Consider the following 21424-nt stretch of genomic DNA (forward strand, 5'->3'; position numbering starts at 1 on the left):
CTGAGGTTTCTTTCATATCTGACATTCTGTGACTCACTGGCATCTCATCATCCCCTCAGTCTGCCCTGTTCTCCCCTCCTGATTGCTATCCTTTATCCCTTCACTCATTTACATGGCACAAATCAAAACACTTGAGTTGCAGAAAAACCAATGACAGAAAATTGTGATTTATAATATGACCCTCTTACCGTCAGGTCAGGTTGACTGTTCCGGGTCGTGATGGATAACTCCAGGGTGGACAACTGCACTTCGTTCCAGACCTCTGGCTCTCTCTTCTGGGGGATGGCTGCGTGAATCCATTAGGCACAGGTCAATTACTTCCATTAGTGTTCCACTACTACCAATGCAAAATAAATGACTGGGGCCATCAGCTGCTCAGCTCCACTTAATTCTGCCTCCCCAGTCTTTCTGCTCACTCTCTACCTCTGCTTTATTTATTGCATACCTCTTAATACACAGAGGAGAGCCAGGACCAAGGTGGAAGATCCATGCAGGAAACATTCTAACCAAGAGCAGCAGCAAAATGAATAGAGAACCTCCATTCTTTTCCATGCAAAAAAGGTTCTTAATAACAAGCATTGGGCATTGGGCAGTTCTGAATCCTGGCATTACTGGAAGAAGAGGATGAACCAAATGACCTTTGAAGGGATCTTTTACTCTATTTGTATCCCTCACCCCCAGTATAATGCCTGGTACATAGTGGACACATCATAAATGCTTGTTAATTGATTGGAGAAACTGTTTGAGGGCAGTTTTAATAGTGAGGGTATCCCAGTCCTTTCAATATCCTGCTCACCATTCTGAGAACGTGTCCAGTATGATGCAAGCCTTCGAAATATTCTCTTGTATAAAGCAGGCCTAGGAGGCTTCTCTTCAGGTTCACTGGGTGGTCTCTCAGTGGGTCCCACATACATGATGGAGGCCTGATGTGTCTGAGGCCATTCCTAAATTAACATGAAGATTAAAAAAAATGTTGCCAATTTCAACTTCTGGGAGATGTTAGGCAGTGAAATAAGATTTGTCTAGCTATGTCCTGGAAAGCTAACAATCTCTCTTTCCTCCCTGTGAAATTTGTGTCCGTACACAAAATCTGAAGACTGAATGCTTAGAGCTAACTCTTCATCACAAAGAGATTTAAGAAATTTTTCCTTTGGACCAACAACTTAATGCTTGCCAGACTTTCCTTTTAGAAAGTGAAAACTATGAAGGTTATACACCAAGAAAACAACAAACAAATAGTACTAAGCATGTAGAGTGAGCCATTCCATAACAAACACAAAATTCAGTTATACAGATGCTGATAAAAACATAACTATTAAGTTATATCAACAATATTTAATTGAAGGTTATTCATTATGATCAGGTGGGAGATGGTTCAATATTAGGAAAATTATCCATATAATTGACCATATTAACAAGCAAACGAACAAAAATGACATGATTTTCTCAACAGATGCAGAAAAAGCCTTTGACAAAATACAACACTCATTCCTAATGAAAATACTAGAAAGTATAGGAATAGAAGGCCCTTTCCTAAAAATATGAAACACTATATATTTAAAACCATCAGCAAGCATCATATGCAATGGGGATAAATTAGAAGCCTTCCCAATAAGATCAGGAGTTAAACAAGGATGCCCACTATCACCTCTCTTATTTAACATGGTACCAGAAACACTAGCAGTAGCAATTAGAGAAGAAAAAGAAATTGGAAGTATTAAAATAGGCAATGAGATCAAGCTATCACTCTTTGTAGATATGATGATCCACTTAAAGAATCCTAGAGAATCAACTAAAAAGCTAGTGGAAATAATCAAATTGCAGGATACAAAATAAACCCACATAAGTCATCAGCATTCCTATATGTATTTCCAACACATCCGGACAGCAAGTGTTAGAAAGAGAAATTCCATTTAAAATCATCCTAGACAACATAAAATACAAGACAAACACAGGAATTATAAGAACACAACTACAAAACACTTTCCAAACAATTAAAACTAGATCTAAACAATTGAAAAAACATTAATTGTTCATGGGTAGGACAAGCTAGCATGATAAAAATGATAATCCTACCCAAATTAATTTACTTATTCAATGCCATAACTATCAAACTACCAAGAAACATTTTTACTGAATTAGAAAAAAACTATAACAAAGTTCACTTGGAAGAACAAAAGATCAAAAATATCAAGGGAAATAATGAAAAAAAATGTGATGGGGGGGAAGGGGTGCGTGGACCTAGCAGGAACAGATCTTAAACTATACTATAAAGTAGTGGCCATCAAAACAATATGGTACTGGTGAAGAGACAGAAGGGAGGATCAGTGGAATAGACTTGAGGTAAACGACCTCAGTAAGACAGTGTATGATAAACCCAAAGATCCCAGCTTTGGGGACAAAAATCCACTATTTGAAAAAAATTGCTGGGAAAATTGGAAAACAGTTTGGGAGAGATTAGGTCTAGACCAACGTCTCACCCTATACCAAGATAAATTCAGAATGGGTGAATGACTTGAATATAAAGAAGGAAACTTTAAGTAAATTAGGTGAACACAGAATGGTATACTTGTCAGATCTCTGGAAAAGGAAAGATTTCAAGACCAAGCAAGAGCTAGAAAAAAATTACAAAATGTAAGATAAATAATTTTGATTACACTAAATTAAAAAATTTTTGTACAAACAAAACCAATGCAATCAAAATTAGAAGGGAAGCAACAAATTGGGGAAAAAATCTTTTTAGCAAAAAACTTGGACAAAGGTCTAATTACTCAAATATATAAGGAGATAAATCAATTGTACAAAAAATCAAGCCATCTTCTAATCAATAAATGGGCAAGGGACATGAATGGGCAATTTTCAGATAAAGAAATCAAAACTATAAATAAGCACATGAGAAAGTGTTCTAAATCTCTAATAATTAGAGAAATGCAAATCAAAACAACTCTGAGGTATCACCTCACACCTAGCAGATTGGCTAAAATGACAGCAAAGGAGAGTAATGAATGTTGGAGGGGATGGGCCAAAATTGGGACATTGATGCACTGCTGGTGGAGTTTGTGAGCTGATCCAACCACTCTGGATGGCAATTTGGAACTATGCTAAAAGGGCTTTAAAAGACTATCTGCCTTTTGATCCAGCCATAGCACTGCTTGGATTATACCCCAAAGAAATAATAAGGAAAAAGACTCGTACAAAAATATTTATAGTCGCACTCTTTGTGGTGGCAAAAAATTGGAAAATAAGAGAATGTCCTTCAATTGGGGAATGGCTGAACAAATTGTGGTATCTGATGGTGATGGAATACTATTGTGCTCAAAGGAATAATAAACTGGAGAAATTCCATGTGAACTGGAATGACCTCCAGGAATTGATGCAGAGCGAAAGGAGCAGATCCAGGAGAACATTGTACACAGAGACTGATACACTGTGGTATAATCGAACATAATGGACTTTTATACTAGCAGCAATGCAAGGATCCATAGCAAGGCTGAGGGATTTATAAGAAAGAAAACTAGTCACATTCAGAGGAAGAACTGGGGGAGGAGAAACACAGAAGAAAAACAATTGCTTGAACACATGGGCTAATGGGAATATTATTGGGGATGCAGGCACTAAACAATAACTCTAGTCCAACTATCAATAATATGGAATTAGGTCTTAATCAACGATACATGTAAAACCCAGTAGAACTGTGTGTCGGCTGGGGTGGGGTGGGGTTTGGGGGAAATGGAAAGAACGTGACACATGTAACTATGGGAAAATATTCAAAATTTTTTAAAAATTTAAAAAATAAAATATATAGGATTAAAAAGAAAACCAATTATATTGAAATATGTTGAAATATATATATATATATATAAAGTTCACTGGGTCCAGGTTAGGAACCTCTGATATAAAACCATCTGTGACTATATCTTAAGAAAAGTATCTATTTGTAACTATCAATAATATGGAAATAGGTCTTGATCAATGATACATGTAAAGCCCAGTGGAATTGTGTTGGCTATGGGGGGGAGGGGTGTTCTGGGGGAGAGGGAAAGAACATGAATCATGTAACCATGGAAAAATATTCTAAAAAAATTTTTTTAAGTGTTTATTTCTAACCAGACTTTACAATCTAAAAATCCAGTTAGTTATCTTGATTCTTCCTTCACCATCCTACAAAATGCATTTATCCTTTTGCTAATATATAATAGTAATAATATGTCTTCCACTTGAGATCTGTTCATAATATACAGTTAAAGAGATATACTTCTAAACACAAATACAAGTAAACAAGTCTGTCTAGGTACATAGTCCCTGTTTTGGAGATGTAGACTCATATATATTCAGTTCCACTAAAGAATGAGATGAAATATATCCCATTTAACCCTATTTCCCTTTTCTACTACAAACAAAACAAAAAATGTGTACAACATATAAAAATGCAATGTCCTTGTAATTGTAATTTTTCATGTTTTGTGTTTTACTTGCCTTAAGAGAACTAAAAAAGTGAGCAGCTTTGGTCTTTAATGGTCCAAGATACCAGTACCTGAAAAGAGTTGAGATGAAATTCTGATTAGAAAATTAAGTGATCAGCAACATTTCCAAAAGTTTGATCCATCTGATCTGTATCATTCACAATATAAATATAAATGTTTGTATCCTCAAATACTTAGTGATAAGTACCTTAGGTAATATAGAGATAAGAAGAGAATACCTAGATCTAAGATAAGAAAATGAATTTGTGTCAGTATAAAAGAAATGCTTCTTTTCCTGGCATGTATGGGTCAATAACAGAGATTTCTGCATGATGAGCGGTCAGTCCATCTAATGTCTGTGAGGAGGAGGGAAACCCCCTGTGGAAGAGTGATGGGAGGATATGGTCAAAAGTGGCAGAGAACAGAAAGGGTTGGATGGGTTGTGAAATGAACCTTAAGAACCCCGAGAACTCAGATCCACTAAAGTATTTAGAAAAGACAGTATTGTCTCTGTACAGGAAAGCAAGCCCATTAGGATTATGCTACTAATACTAATATACTGGCATGTGGGGCTGAGCAATAGTATAAAATGGTATGTAAGTAGTAAATTTTTATATGATGAGTTGCTAGGGATAGGTGACCAGTACCAGGGTTTGAGACATTCCCAAGGTAGAACCTTAAAGTTCATAAATAACTGATTTTTCACTTTACTTTATATGTCCTTGATATAATTTGACAGACATTTATTGAGTCCCTAAAAGTGCTCAGAATTGTGCCAACTACTGTGGATACAAGAGAAATATGTGGCTTGATTCCTGTACTTGAGGGAAATTATAATCATGTCAGGGAGGTAACAAACATAAAATAACAGAACAACACTGGACAGTACATGATTGTGGGAGAAGTTGCCAAAGTTCCCCCCACCTCCCCAATGAACTCCAGGCATAGACTTCAGCTATTTTATCATGTGAGTGCTCACTTTGGCAGCCCATATACATATTTTATTATATGTGGGCCAAAGGACAAGCTGCAGCAGCTTTTGTCCTTCAGTGTTGTATTCTCACTTCTTATTGGGACCAAAAAGGAGAGGAGAGTAGAGGCCTGGGAAAGTTCTCCTCTCTGTTTGGTCCAACCAGCAGATTTCTCCGAGTTAAGTGAGAACAATTCTATTCAGACGATAATGCCCTGATCTACTTCCTATAGTAAAGAATACAAATTTTTTCCAATAGCATACTGTCCTTTTTGTATAACCACTTGTGTTTCATAAATAACTGTCTTTCTTTTCTTCGTTTCACACAATGATACTATAACTAATGTTTAAATTGTGAATGCTGTCCTAAAAATCTGTATGTAAGGAGATTCTTATGTCATGCATTGGGTAGACTATGGTCTCTTTTGCAGTCTGCCCTGGCCTGCTAGAATAAATGGCTACTGGTTTCTCTCTTGAGTTCTTCCTGCTATTATGTGACTGAACCTGACCTTTAGAATCCAGATAGGGAGTGATGACCCTTTTGGGTCTCTAAAACATCCCACTACATGATAAAGGACTAAAATAAATATAATCTAGTACCAAGACATCATATAGACACTAACTTCCAAGGGTTTTGAGAAGGGAAGGGCAATACAAGCTTTAAGTTATTGGGAAGGGCATAAAGAAGAAAGAGGAATCTGAGATAGTTCTAGAAGAATAAGATTTAGAAAGGAAGATGAGCTCAGAGAGCATTATAGTCTGGGGTCAGAGCATGAGAAGAGGTATGGATTCAGAAATAAGGCCAGAGATAAGTATACATATTCAGTTTGAATAATGATTAACATATGCAAGGAATAGTGAGGCTAAATCCTCACAAGAAGTATTAGCCCTTAAGAAGGTTATAGTCCATTGAGGAATAATAAGAGATATGATCAAGTAAGTAGGATATGGCTAGACTATGGGAAGTCTTTAATGCCACCTCAGATTCAGGGCCAGAATGAGGAGTTATGCCATGTTCTATTAGGGAATGGAAAGCTATTAAAGTTCTTAATCAGGAGAATGATATGACCTCCACTGATAAGAAAGAGCACTGAACTTCCCTTAATTCCTCAACAGGAAAATTCTCCAGGTTATATGGTTTGCTTCCTACAAAAATTCTATTTCTTCAGCTGCAGAACAGATAAAGTCTCTTCATTTACCTGCTGTCCAAATGGAATTAGCTCACCCCCATTCATAGTTAAAACTCTAGCCACCAGAGATAATGTCATCCCCACCTCCCTTAGTGGGAAGGGGAGATGAGTTACCCACACGTGACAATAAGTAACAAATCAAGAACAAGGGACTGCCCTTTGGGCAGTCCAAATCAATGTAGAGGCTGCCATTTGTCCACTTGAATTAGAGGTGGACCCACAGGAAGTGACGAAAGACACTTTCTCTTCAAGTATGTTGGCAACTTCCTGTTGAAGCAGTTTGCACTTTGAACTTGATGCTGAAGGATCTCTGCTGAGACCTCAGGCAGCTTCCCCTCTGAAATGTCATGTGGGTAAGTTAGGCTGACTTCCTTGGCCTACCTTGGCCTTTCCAGAGTCCCTGCCTCAAGGAGGCTTCTTGCCTCTCTGATTGCTAAGGCCATGTGGCATGTAGCCTAGTTTAATTAGCCTTTTAATCCCCTCTCCGACTGGGCCTGCAGAGGCCTCTCCCTCTATTTCCCTACCTTCTACCTTCCTAATTGTAAATAAACTACCATAAAACTGATCCTGACTTGGATCTATTTTAATTATGTAATCAATCTGAATTATTGATTCCTGGTGGCCACACCTTAAATATATATCTATATAATATCTAATTTATAAAATTAACACTGCTGAGGTTTCTAATTTCTAAATTGCCTGGTCCCCTCGTGTTCCAGTATCTGTGACTTAGCATCATGCTATTCAATAGGCTAGGAAACCAGTTCTATCAGCCTGTTTCTTTCCATTGAACAAACAGGGCATTTCAATTGGTGGGTAGACAGTCCCATTTAAGAGGTTAAACTGGATATCAAGCAGTGTCCTGAAGTGCACTGATCAGTGCTGTCACCAGATGCAGCCTGGCTGCATTCCCAGCCAAGTCTCTAGGACATTTGCACTACTTTGGTGATGAATACATCTGGCATTTGCACCACTGGTCCTCTCAGACATTTCTCAAAAAGACTACCAATGGGTATTCTCTGTGGTGAGTTGTTGAAATTTGAAGGTTTTTTAAAATAAGAAAAAAATAAAATTGTAGCACAGGTACTAATAAGAGGATGAACAACAATGATATGGATGATGTGCAGAACATAACAATACTCCCATTACCAAATAGGATAAGCTCCAACTAATACTTTACTATGACAGACTTTATGTCTAGTTCACTATTCAGTTCAATTCAACAGGCAAATACTTAAATACTTTTGTTGTTATTCTTCAGTCCTTTCAGTCATGTCTGACTCTTCATGATTCCATTTGGGATTTTCAGGGCAAAGAAACTAGAGTAGTTGGCCATTTCCTTTTCTAGCTCATTTTACAGGTAAGGAAACTGAGGCAAACACAGTTAAACTAATTGCCCAAGGTCATAGAGCTAGTAGGTCTCTGAAAATGGATTTGAAAATAGGAAGATGAGTCTTCCTGACTTTATCTACTGTGCCACCTAGCAGTCACAGGCCTCAGCATGCTTGACCTGTGAACGCACAAAGCAAAGACCAGAGGCCCTACCCAAGCTCAAGGCTAAGTTACAAGTCCAAGGGCAAGGCAGTCCACAATGAGCCTGTCTTGATCAAGCCCAGAGTGAGACCAAAATCCACTGCCCAAGTTTGAGGCTAGACACTGAGCTGCAGTACAGATAGTTTACAGTGCTCTGAGCTCTGCAAGCCATCAGCAGTCCTGGGGGTGACCGAATCAGCAGTGGGATGTAGTTTCAGAGCTCCCAACCTACAGGCCATCATGCTACCTTGGAAGAACTAAAACTTGCAGAAACCAAGAAATAAGGCTAAGGATAGCATTAAGGAAGAACTGAAGTTTCAGAGAGTGCACCCTCTACCCTGAGAACAGAGTCCACCTTTAAGATAAAAATGAAAGTCAAGAAAAAGTCTGGGAAAGTGAGCAAACATCACCCATCAGTATAAAAACAAGACTTGACATATGAAGGGCACAACAGTTATGGCTCCAAACTCTGACATTCTCACCCTCATTAAACTGTGAGTCTACTATCTTCCTCAAATATCACTGACCCAGTGTTAATAAGAAGTTCTAATCATCTCTGCATTAAAGATAGATAGTATTCCCAAAAATAACCTCTACTCCTACAATTCAAACAAAACTCAACATAGAAGTCTGTCAAACTGGGTGAAAAGAAATTTCACAAAACACAAAACGAAGTATTGTATCTCTAAAACCCTAAATGAATAGAGAATATGTGTGTATGCGCGTGTATGTGTGTATGTGTATACATATATTTAAACTGGCATCATCACTCAATGAAAACTCTAATGAAGAGAATACAAAGAAAGAAAAATCACATATTCATAAAATAAAATATTACTTGCTAATTTTGACGCCTGCATCTCTGTAGGATCCCCATCTGAGGCCAGATAATGCAAACACAGGCTGTTCCTTTTCTCCCTGGAAGTTAACAGAAAAATAATGTTAATGATTCCAACAAATGCAATCATACTAACAATTTTTCATTAAAACTTTTTAAGCATCATTTAAAAATTGTGGATTCAAAATTCTCTTCTACTCCTCCCCCATTGAGAAGGCAAGCAAAAGACATATTACACATATGAAGGCATTCAGCTCCTATTTCCATATTAGCCATAATATAATTTTACTACATGTTAGTATACAGGAAGTATTCTTGATTTTTTAAACCATTTAAACTAAAATATTAAAATCCTTTAAAATTTTTAAAGAAACAAAACAGAGGGGGCAGCTGAAAGGCTCAGTGGATTGAAAGCCAGCCCTAGAGGTGGAAGAGGTCCCAGGTTCAAATGTGGCCTCAGATATTTCCTAGCTGTGTGACCCTGGGCAAGTCACTTAATCCCCACTGCCTAGCCCTTACTGTCCTTCTGCCTTAGAAACCAAGGCAGAAGGTAAAGATTAAAAAAAAAAAAGGGAAAGAAAATAAACAAGACAGATTATGCTCTATACAATGACAAGTCTCAAAACTGCTGCTTAAGTAATACTTTTCAAAAGCGTCAATCTTTGGCCATTCTAACCCAGGAATCTGCTGACATCGAAGTGTTGCTACCTGTGTAACTTACCCCCCATTCATAGTTAAAACTCTAGCCACCAGAGATAATGTCATCCCCACCTCCCTTAGTGGGAAGGGGAGATGTTACCCACACATGACAATAAGTAACAAATCAAGGACAAGGGACTGCCCTTTGGGCAGTCCAAATCAATGTAGAGGCTGCCATTTGTCCACTTGAATTAGAGGTGGACCCACAGGAAGTGACAAAAGATGCTATCCTTCAAATATGATGGTAACTTCCTGTTGAGGAGTTCGTGCTTTGAATTTGGTGCTGAAGGATCTCTGCTGAGACCTCAGGCAGCTTCCCCTCTGAATTGTCACGTGGGCAAGTTAGGCTGGCTCCCTTTTGCCTACCTTGGCGTTTTCAGAACCTCTACCTCAAGGAGGCTTCTTTGCCTATAATTGCTAGGCCTTGTGACTAGTAGCGTAGTTTAATTAGCCTTTTAACCCTCTCTCAGTCCGGACCTCTGCCAGCCTCTCCCTCTCTCTATTTCTTTTCCTTCTACCTTCCCAAAATTGTAAATGAACTACCATAAAATGCATCCTGACTTTGGTCTATTTTAATTATGGAATCAATCTGAATTTGGTTGATTCCTGGAGACCACAATTTTCCCTCTTACATACCAAAGATTCTAAAGCAAAAAAAGTTTGTATGATATATGCTAATTTATGTAGAAATTAGGAGTTGATTTTATTGTTTCTTTTCTCTCATTTACTTTATATAAGGGCAAAGTTGATTTGAGTCTGCCACCTTTATCAGTCTAAGAATTTGTAAATGAGATCAGAGAACTAGCACAATAGTTTCTCAGAAAGACTAGCCATGATGATTGTCCTGTTACCTGTTTGGGATTGGTGGCACAGTCCTGGTTTCCTGTATTCCTAAGTTCTTAGATCCTTGGAAGAGGGGTGGGAGAGGGATCTGTGCAGATGCCCATAATTCCTGATGGGTTTTGAAAGGGCTTTTTGCTCTAAGTGCTACATGGTAAACATCTCCAGTTTCAAATGTAGTCTGAAGATCAAGGAAGGTAGAGTAAGATGTGATGGGTAGCTAGCCCGGAATGCTTTAGAGAGGAAGAAGGATGGGCTATGGAAAAGCTGCCTGGAATGATATGACTCCAGAGAAAATAAAGTCTCTAATAACTAGGATTAAAAAAAAGTTAAGATAAAAAAAATCATATTTTATTTTCCCAAATACATGTAACAACAATTTTCAACATACATTTTCTGAAATTATAAGATTCAAAATGTCTCCCTCTCTTCCCTCCCCCTTCTCAGAGATACTAAGCAATTTGACCTGGGTTATACATGCAAAATAACCTTCCATATTGGTCACTGTTGTAAGATAATACTCATATGAAACCCCAAATAATATTATTTTGTGAAAGCACACTTTGTGATACAAACTAATGTGAGAGTATACTTTGATATGCATCTGACTCCAACAGTTCTTTCTCTGGAGATAGCATTCTTTGTCATAAACCATTCAGAACTGTTCAGCTCACTGTACTGCTGAAAGTAACTAAGTCTTTCACAGTTGATCATCATACAACATTGCTGAATAACTAGAATTTTTTCCAAAGGGAAAAAAAAAATCCCTGAACATGACTACTATAGCTGTAGAACCTGGTAGAGAGTGGGGTAAAATCATTAAGGAGCTACTATCAGGCTGAAATTCTCCACAAAAAAAGTTAGATCCAAGGAAAAATGCTTTGGCAAAGTACAGTAGAAGGGACAGTTAAGTGTCTTGCATTTCTAGATGAAAATATCCCTCAGAATTGCAATCATGGCCAAATTGTTGCTGAACTGATTTTAACTTTACAATTTTCCACCTTAACTCAAAGCAGAGGAGTTATTTTGTTGACAAGCTTTTTTTGATATCAGTAGGCCCAATGGATCACAACAAAAATTGGTAGATCTACCAGAATAGACTTTTTATGATTGTCCCAATATAAAGCTACATCTAGTAGCCCATATTTCATCTTAGTATGTGTAGAATGATTTCCTGGTGAGAAAAGATAGATTCTGCTCTGGTTGATATGAAAGATTATATCTATATAGAACGCTACCCACATTCAGAGGAAGAACCACAAGACTGGAAACACAGAAGAAAAACAACTGCTTGAACACATGGGTTGATGCGGACATGGTTGGGTATGTAGACTCGAAACGACCACACCAATGCAACTATCAATAATATGTAAATAAGTCTTGATTGATGACACATGTTAAAACCAGTGGAAATGTGTGTTGGCTATGGGGGTGGAGGGGTGAAGGGGAAAGTAAAAACATGAATCATGGAACCATGGAAAATTTTTCTAAAAAAATAAAATATTTAAATCTTAAAAAAAAGATTATACACACACACACACACACACACACACACACACACACACACACACACACACACATATATTTCTATAGGACAGAAATTTAGCCCAAGTCCTTAGAAAAGTACAATTGCAGAAGAAAAGTCACATATGAGATTTATCTAGTAGGGGTTTTTGAAGATACCTTTAGAGGTAGAAGAAATTAAATATAAGCAATCAACAAGGCTTCTTCTCCCTGAGGACACAGACAGAAAAACAGTAGTGACATCAACCTTGATGAAATTAACTTGAGATCAAATTGATCTAGAGGTATTTAGTAATTAATGATGTGGACTAAATCTGAGAGAAAGAATACAGATGAGTCTAGGACTGCAGGAGAACCATTCTTATACATGTCATGAGTGGCTGTCAGGCTAAGTTTCACTCTTTGTTTTTGGTTATTTTGTTAAAAATACAAAAAATGGAAATTAAAGGAGTATTTGCATATCCAGGAATGACTAAAATTATGGTATATGAATATTATTGAAATACTATTGTGCCGTTAGAAATTATTAAATGGACAACTTCAGAGGAAACTGGAAGATCTATACAAATTGATTCAGAGCAAAGTGAATGGAAATAAAACAATTTATACAATAACAGTAACATCGTAAGGAAAAACAACTTTAAAAGATTTTAAAACTCTAATTAACCATAAATCCAAAAAAACCAAAGATGAAACATACCAGTCATCGCCTGACAAATTAACTTAAAAAGCATTTTCAGATATTGATAATATGGGAATTCATTTTGCTAGACTATGCAGCTATTCATTGAGAACTTTATTTTTTTAATTGTTTAATGGGGGAGGGATAGTGAGGTCATATTAATTTTTTAAAAGGTTGCTAGTTGAAAAAATTAAAAAGCTTTTAAGAAACGAAAACAATCCTTTTTGAAATCACAGAGTGTTAGAAATAAAAGGCAGGTCATATTAAAATTATTGGGAAGAGAATGAAATCATAATGTGAATTTCAATAGTAATCATTGACTAAAGTTTTTTTTTTAATATCTTGTTATAGTGTGAAGATAGATAACTGTGGGTTCTTTAAGGCTATGATGGTGAAGTTTAAGCTCTAACAATGCCTGCTTAATCCAAGTTAGAATCTGGATCATGGCTATTTAAGGACCAGACTAGAAATCCTGAAAAGTTCACCACCAAAAGGCTGATGACCCAGAGATGGTTTCTGGCCATAGCATTTTATCTCCTAAGGCTTGTAGGGGTTTAGAACTACAACAGTAGAGAAGATGCTAACTTGTGATTGGTGAAAAAAACAGTATAAAAAGCTGAAGGAAAAAAATATCATTTTTATTGAGAAAAACATTCCCCGTAACTATTGCCTCTGATGAAAATCTAAGAAATGACAAAGTATAACAGCATCCAAGTCAGCATATCAAGGAAGTCCAGCTCTCAGGTCCTCTACTTTACCTTCTGTGGAAGGGTAGCTTTTGTATCAGTCTGTCAACTCAAATAGTTGTTTCTGTGTGAAAAGGTCTGGGGTCTGGTAATGCAGTCAAATTTTCCTCAAATCTAGGCATGCTTCCAAAGGATTTCATCCTGGGAGAAGAGTAAGTTAGGGCTCACTATCGGTGTATTAGAAGGAGACCCAGTATATAAGAGATTCAAAATGGAAGGCATATGGTAATGTTTCCTTCTCTTTTAACTGAGTATAATGAACCCACTATATAGATAAAGAGAGATGTAGCAAACACAGTATTGTAACTTGTCAGACAATAAGCATTTACGAAGTGCTTACAATCTACCAGGCACTATGCTAAATACTGGGGATACAAAGAAACACAAAGAACAATCCTTATTCTCAAGGACATCACAGTATAATAAGGAGAAAATAACTATATACAAACAAGATTTAGTCAGGATAAATCGGAGATAATCAACAGAAGGAAAATACTAATAATTAAAGGCTTCTTGAGGAATGTGGGATTTTTAGCTGGGGTTTGGGAAAAAAAAGGGGGGAGGGGGAGGAGCAAGAAGGTAGAGATGAAAAGGACAACCAGAAAAAATACCTGGAGCTGGAATATGGAGTATCTTGTGTGAAGAAGAGCAAGGAGGTCAGTGACCTTGGATCAAAGAGTACATAATAGAAAGTAAGGGATCAGACTCCTTGAAAGGTAGAAGGGTGCAAGGTTATGACGAAGGGCTTTGAGAGTCAGAGGATTTTATATTTGATCTGGAGGGGGGAGACTGGGGAAGGAGGTTTAGGGGGAAACTTCAAGGTCAGACCTGCTCTTTTGCTGAGCGGAGAAGGATGAACTAGATGGGGGTAGAGATGAAGCAGAAAACCCAACCAAAAGGCTACTGCAATGGACCAGAAATTCATGTATTAAATACTGTGAAGGTAGAATTGATAGGAGTTGGCGCCAGATTGTATTACAGGTAATAAACAAACCCAGTGGGGGAAGAAGAGCAATTAAAATCAAAGTTCTCAAAGAGCTACAACTCAAATTATAAGGGGATGGACACACATATAATATAATATTGGATATATATAATTAGGGATACTATTTAAAAACATTCCTTTACCACAGGCAGGTCCAGATTCCTAAAGGCTAACCAAGGTGGCTAAGGTGTATTACTATAGTGATCAGTAATTCTAAAGCAAAAGAATAAAAGCCTGAGTCTTCTGGGAAGGCTTAGCAGTAAGAAGATAGTCAGACTGTGCAAACAACTTGTCCCTATGTGAGAAAACTGGAGCAGGTGCCAGGTTAAGAGGTAGATTCACTATAGCAACTATTATTTCAAAGGAAAAGAGTGCCACTTGGAGGTATGAGCTGCTAATACACAGGTGGATTTTTTTATAGAGAATCATCATTGTTAATGAAGTTGAATGTTTTTCAAAATAAGATTGTAGGAAAATGGAACATTGTAGGGATGGAACATTGACTGAAGTAGGGAGGTAAGAAGATACCTATGAGATTCCCAGTTGAAGAATTACTTTCTTGGGCAAAAGATTAATATCTCTAACTTGGAGAAGATGAGTTTTTCTAAATTGTTATGTGGGACCCTGGGCCTAGAGTAAAGGATACCTGGGAGATTCAATTCTTGGTAGAACTAGTCTTAGAAGATTTAACCCTGGATTAAGAAAGAATGATACTAGCTTATAGATATTCCTCTAGGACAGAGTTGGTTGGCAAAGGTTTTCAAGTTCACATGCCCAAACTGCAACTTCAAGCTGCCTGTGAGCCCCCCACATTACCCCAGAGAGTGGAGGAAGTGCTCTCTTTGGGAGGCTGGACAGAGGTGCAGGTCATGCAAAAAATGTGTTCAGGTGCTAGGAAGAGGGGGAACGGAGCAGCTCCCCCAGTGCCAGCTCAGCACACATGCTAATACTTCACCAACGCAGCCCTAGAAAATCATCTTTAAAGTAGTAGAGATATCAGATACAGAGCTTTCAGACAGAGTACAGATATTCCCTTCTCTTCAAGTCTGAAAATTTATTAAGAGCACACATCTATATCTTATTCATTTTTATAGTCCTTCAGGGCACTTAGAGAGTCCAGCAGGGGCAGACCTTCACCTTCAAAGAATTTAAATGAATTGAATAGGGATAATTCATGTATTACTGGGTAACCATGTGGCTCAATGGATAAAATGCCCAGCCTGGAATCAGGAAGATTCAAGATTCCAGCATTCAAAATTTGGCCTCTGACACTTACTAGCTATGTGGCCCTGGGCAAGTCATTTAACCCTCTCTGTCTCAGTTTCCTCCCCTGTAAAATGAGCTGGAGAAGGAAACGGCAAACCACTCTAGTATCTTTGTCAAGAAAAACTCCAAATGGGGTCAACAAAGAGTTAGACAAAATTTAAACAACAATAAAACTTTACTTGTTGAATAATATCCCAAGTGAGCCTGGCTAGAGGCTTAACAAGGAATTGACTATGCCGAGCAGTTATTAGGGCAGAGAACAGAAATTGGCTCCTTTTGGTTTTAGAAAGGAACACATGTACTTGTCCAGAGGACCTCAAATGGAAAGAGAAATTAATCACTGACTGCTAAGAAATTTACCACAGTCTATTCATATAGGTTATCCTCAAGCCTGTTAGGAAAAAAGAAGAGAAAGGTAAATAGGGAAACGAAGGTTCTCTCTCATCTCATCTTACATGCCATTCATTCATTTACTTTAAATACTTATTATGTCTGAGGCCCAATGACAGTGGCTAGAAAAATAAAGATAAAAAATGAAAACAGTTCTTCATGGCATAATCTGAAAGTCTCTAAATGGGATACAAGAAGAGAACTAGTGATGTCTCCATGCACATTTCAGGCATCATCATCATCATAATAATAATAACGATGATGGCTAACATTTATATAATGCTTTTAAGGTTTTCAGTTAGACTGCAAATAACTTGTCCCTATGTGAGAAAATTGGGGTAGGTGCCAGGGTAAGAGGTAGATTCTCTATAAATATGAACTGATTTGATCCTCCCAACAACCCTGGGAGATAAAAGCTATTATTATTCCCATTTTGTAGTTAGGGAAAACAAGGCATACAGAGGTTAAATGACTTATTCGGTCACAAAGCTAGTTAAGTGTCTGAGATAGCATCTAAGCTCAGGTCTTCCTGACTCCAGATCTAGTACCCTATCCACAGTGTCATCTAGCAAGGATTCTACTCATATCAAGTATATGTACCATAAGAGTAACTTGATGGGGATAAAATATCTTCTTCTCAACCACAATAGCATCCAAAGAAATCTTAACTAGAATCTGAGTAGGACTATAAGGCTATAGTTACATGGTGGAGAGGGGAGGGAGAGAAGGCTACAGGTAGAGAGAGGAATAAATAATTTATTTTCCTATTTTATAAAGAGATTGGTCCAGGAAGCCAGGCCAAATTTATTTTAGCTGGGTGCAGAAGAAACTAAAGTAGTCTGGAATGCCACATTTTCTGAGAATCTAAGAACTGATTTGTGGATGTTCTCCATTTCCTGGCTATACTACCAGTATAAAGAGTAGTTATAAACAGACAATGGCTTCATCAACACACAAAATGGGAACATTTGAAACAGAAAAGAAAGAAGAGATGGTGCTGAAATGATAGGTATGAAGAAGAGTCCTCTCTATCTCCCAGTGACTGCGATGCCAAACCATTCTCTCTTCTGGCTCAAGACACTTTCTCTACTGTGCCACAGAGCAGTCATAAATAAAAAACAAACATGGCTGGCTGACATGTTGGGAGTGGTGGCAGAAAAAGGAAAGGGATAAAACCTCATTTGTACCAGCATTGCAAGCAAGAAAAATAAAAGAGCCACATGAAGCATCTGAGAGTGACAGATTCTAACTTTCTCTGTAACTAGCAGCATTTTTAAAGTATGCTTTTATCTTTTTTTTTTTTAAACCCTTTTTTTCCATCTTAGTAACAACTCTAAAACAAAGAAGAGCAAGGGCCAGGCAAACAGAGTTAAGTGACTTCCCCAGTGACTCACACAGTTAGAAAGTGCCAGGGGGCAGATTTGAACCAAGATCCTCCCAGTTACAGGCCTGGCTCTCTATTCACTTGATACTAGGCTGTCCTTAAAGTATGCTTTTATCTTATTGGTTGTCTTAGAATGGATTTTAAAGAGCTCTGAACATTTACCCCATTTTTTAATACAAAAATATTTGTTCATTTTCAATATGTAAACAAGAAGTTCAAATTTCAAAATAATTATAAAATTAGGAACAAGGTGATGGATTTCTATCTTTGCCTACACATATTAGCATCTCCCACCACTAATTTTTTTGAAAAGGACTTCAATGAAATAAAAGGAACCTGGTTATGGCGAGTAATTTCCAAGCAGGAATTCAATGGCTTTACCCACCTTGATCTGCAGCACATCAAGTGGAATAGTTTCTCCTTTGACGATAGCCAGTGTGGCATCTGTGATGTGCCTAAAAGACAAGGAGGTAGACAGAATAATTCACATGTATGGCACAATTAAGGCAGGCACAACACTTTCCACTCATTGGCTGTGTGACGCAGGCATTATAGCAATATTCTACCCACTCTACATATGTTGGAGTTGGGAGGATCTGGGCTCAAATCTGGCCTTAGACACTTCCTAGCTGTTAAAAGAAGAGTCAAAAGAACTTTACAAGGTGTCCCAAAAGTCTTAGTGACCTTTCCTGCACTTGCTTAAGTGATCCTGTGAGAATCACTTAATCCTGTTTGCCTAGCCCTTGCTTTTTTTTTGTCCTAGAGTTTTTACTCTTAAAAAAAAAAAAAAAAACAGTTGTTTTTTTGGGGGAGGTTTTGTTTTGTTTTGTTTTTTACTTTGGGAAGAGGGTGCTAAAAATTTGGGCAAGAACTAATTTCATGTTTTGTTAACAACAAATTACAATTTAGCCACTTCCTAGAAACCTCTATTATCTTCTTAACCCAAATCTAAACTGATCCTACTGAAGATAACAGTTATTTGCTCTTTCCATTCCTTTGAGGGCTATCACTCACTGTCTTCTAACACTTTATAGTGCTATCCCGTAAATATGGCTCAGGTTAATTACCTACTTTCTCATGAGCAATGGCAAATGACTTTTTTCCCTTTTCTTTCCCTCAGCTTCTTTCACTGTGAGGACTAGCCACTCATTCCTCTTAAGCAAATCTGCTAAATGCATTCTTTCTCTTTTTCTTAATGGAGTCCTCTTATAAGTGGCATTATATCCTTGAAATGAACTTTTACCTTGCCCACATACTTTCAAATCATTTTTCTCACTTCAGAAGACTCTTATTTCTTCTCCCCATAAAAACAAAATAAAAAAATTGCGCTAGCCAAGTATATATTTAAAATATAAAGTCTAAGCCTATGTAATTAAATTAAGCAAAACAAAGTAGAAATGATGATAAACTTGGACTCAAAAGACCTGAGCTTAAGCTCTAGTTTAAAATACTTATTAGCTGTGTGACCTTGGGCATGTCACTTTATCTGTATGATCCTGTTTCTTTGTATATTAAATGGAAATAGTAATATTTGCAATACCTATTTTCACAGGAAGATCTGAGCAGTACTTTTTTTTTTTAACTTTTGTTGTATTGTTTGTACCACTGGATCAACCCTTGGCAGCTATTGTGGAAGAAATATTTAGAATATTATAGCAGTATAATATTTGCGTGAGTTTCTAGGACAGCGATTCTCAAGGTATGGTCCATGGATGCCTAACTCTTTCAGGGGTCCAAGAGGCCAAAAATTTTCACAATAATATAAGGCATTTTTATTTTAATATAATAAATATCAATAATAATAACTATATAAACAGCTCTTGGTTGAGGTAAGAAATTCCTCAGTAATTTTTAATTTTTCTATAATATATAACTTCTTTTCAAAAATTGTAAACCTTTCCCTTCTGTTTCAGAATCAACACCGTGTTTATAATGTGTATTGGTTCTAATGTAGAAGAGTGGAAAGGGTAAAGCAATGGGGGTAAATGATTTTCCCATGGTCACACAGCTATAAAGTAGCTGAGAACAGATTTGAACCCAGGAAATATCTAACTTTTTAAATTCACTTATGTATAAAAGAGTCTTGAGACCAAAAAGTTTGAGAACCATCAATCTAGGAGAAGAAAAGGCTTAGAAAAGAAAAAGCTTTGTTAGCTTTTTTTCCAATTACTTCAAGAGCTGTCATATAGAAGAGACTTGTTCTACTACTTGGACTGAACAGCAGAACTAGGAGAAATGAAAAGAAGTTACAGAGGGGCATATTTAAGCATGACAAAGAAAAATTTCCTAAACCTACAAAAGAATGGATTGCCTTGGTCTATGGTAGACCCCTTATCAATTCAGAAGGGCTGGATAACTGTGGAAAGAGGGTAATATAAAAAGGATTCTTTGTTGAGCTAGATGGCCTCTGAGGTAGCATCCAGCTCTTAGAATTTAAATTCCAATAACCTTCTATGGGTTTTGAGTCCCATAATCTAAGTATATCATTGACAACATTCTTCTAAATGCTGTTTTAAAACTTAAACTCCTAAAAGTTTATTTTTGTTCGATTTTTGTGTTTACTGACAAAAAAAAAAAATTCTCTCCCAGTCAGTTGAAAAATATTTTAAAGTACTTTATGATGCCAGGCACTATGGTAAACACTGGGAATACAAAAGGGGGCAATAGAAAAGTCACTGCCCTCAAGAAGCTCATAATCTAATGGGAGAGACAACAAGGAAACACATACAAACAAGCTATATACAGGAAAAACAGGAAATAAATAAACTCAAACCCCTCCACCCAGCAGCCCTTTGTTTCTCACTCACTCCTAGGATTACAGACAACTGTAGTAAAAATACAGGTTCTGGGAGAGAAAACCTTAAAAAAAAAGTACTAGGAAAGATACTAGAATTAAGAGTTGGAGAAGAATTCCTGTAGAAGATGAGATTTTATTTGGAACTTAAAAGGAAGCCAGAGAAGCCATTGGGTGGAGATGAGGAGAGAGAATATTCCAGGCATGAGAGACAGCCAGAAAGAATGCTTGGAGCCAAGAGACAGAATTTCTTGTTCATGGAACAGCATAGAAGTCCATGTCACTGAATCAAAGAGTACATTAGGGATTAAGATTCAAAAAAAACCTGGAAAGAGGCTTCCGGGTTAAGATGGCGGCAGAGTAAGAAGCAGCTCTTAACCTCTCCTGACCGAAACACACAAAACTCCTCAAGGGGACATAAAAACAAGTCCAGACGAACGGAGGAACCCCACAACAGGGCACAGCGTGGAAGGTACGTGGAATCGAGACATTTCCAGGCTAAAAAGGGCTCTCACTCAATCGCGAGCTGAGCAACCGCCCCACCCCCACCCCCTCCACACTCACCTATAGCTCCGAACCCAGCTAAAAAGAAATAGAGCAAGTTTGGGGCACCCATCGAGTCATCGGCAGCTCCGGGATCTGTTCCTGAGAGCAGCAAGACTTAGGACCCCATTAAGTCAAGAACGCACGCGAAATCTGAGCGCGCGGGAGCAGAGAGTGGACGCTGGGCGCGCAGAGTGCAGGCTGAGCAGAGGCGTGGGTGCCGGCTGAGCAGAGGCGTGGGTGGAGGCAAACACAGCCAGGAACTAAAGCCTAAGTGGGGAACCAGTGCAGACGGGTATACGACTGTGGAAGTAGCGCCCTGAGACTTGTAAAGGAACCTCCTGCAGAGGATCAAGCAAGGGAATCCACCAGGGGGCTTGACCTTGGAAAAAACTAGAACTCAGACCTCAGAAGCCAATAGATCTCAGACAGACACTGAGAGCGAGGATAAACCTGAGAAGCTGCTGGGCTAATGATGGCTAATCAGTTACAGGAAATTCAGAAGAGAAAGAATAATAACAAAAAAAAGAAGTCTTTAACACTCGACAGCTTCTACACAGAGAAAATCCAGACAACC

At 37.8% G+C, this 21424-nt stretch overlaps 1 protein-coding gene across 2 annotated transcripts in view; it reads right to left on the reverse strand.

Moving 5' to 3' along the window:
* AGK (acylglycerol kinase) overlaps window positions 1-21424 on the reverse strand; it is a 113920-nt gene that overhangs the window by 10645 nt on the left and 81851 nt on the right. For both annotated transcript variants that reach the window (XM_044678155.1, XM_044678156.1), the window contains exons 9-13: window positions 17896-17965; window positions 8995-9074; window positions 4477-4534; window positions 797-944; window positions 189-286 (exon numbers count right to left, since the gene is read on the reverse strand). In XM_044678155.1, the coding sequence (XP_044534090.1) occupies window positions 189-286; window positions 797-944; window positions 4477-4534; window positions 8995-9074; window positions 17896-17965 (454 nt within the window). The remainder of the gene's footprint in view (window positions 1-188; window positions 287-796; window positions 945-4476; window positions 4535-8994; window positions 9075-17895; window positions 17966-21424) is intronic.

The sequence above is a fragment of the Gracilinanus agilis genome, chromosome 5 (assembly GCF_016433145.1).
Source record: "Gracilinanus agilis isolate LMUSP501 chromosome 5, AgileGrace, whole genome shotgun sequence".
In the NCBI taxonomy this organism is placed as follows: domain Eukaryota; kingdom Metazoa; phylum Chordata; class Mammalia; order Didelphimorphia; family Didelphidae; genus Gracilinanus; species Gracilinanus agilis.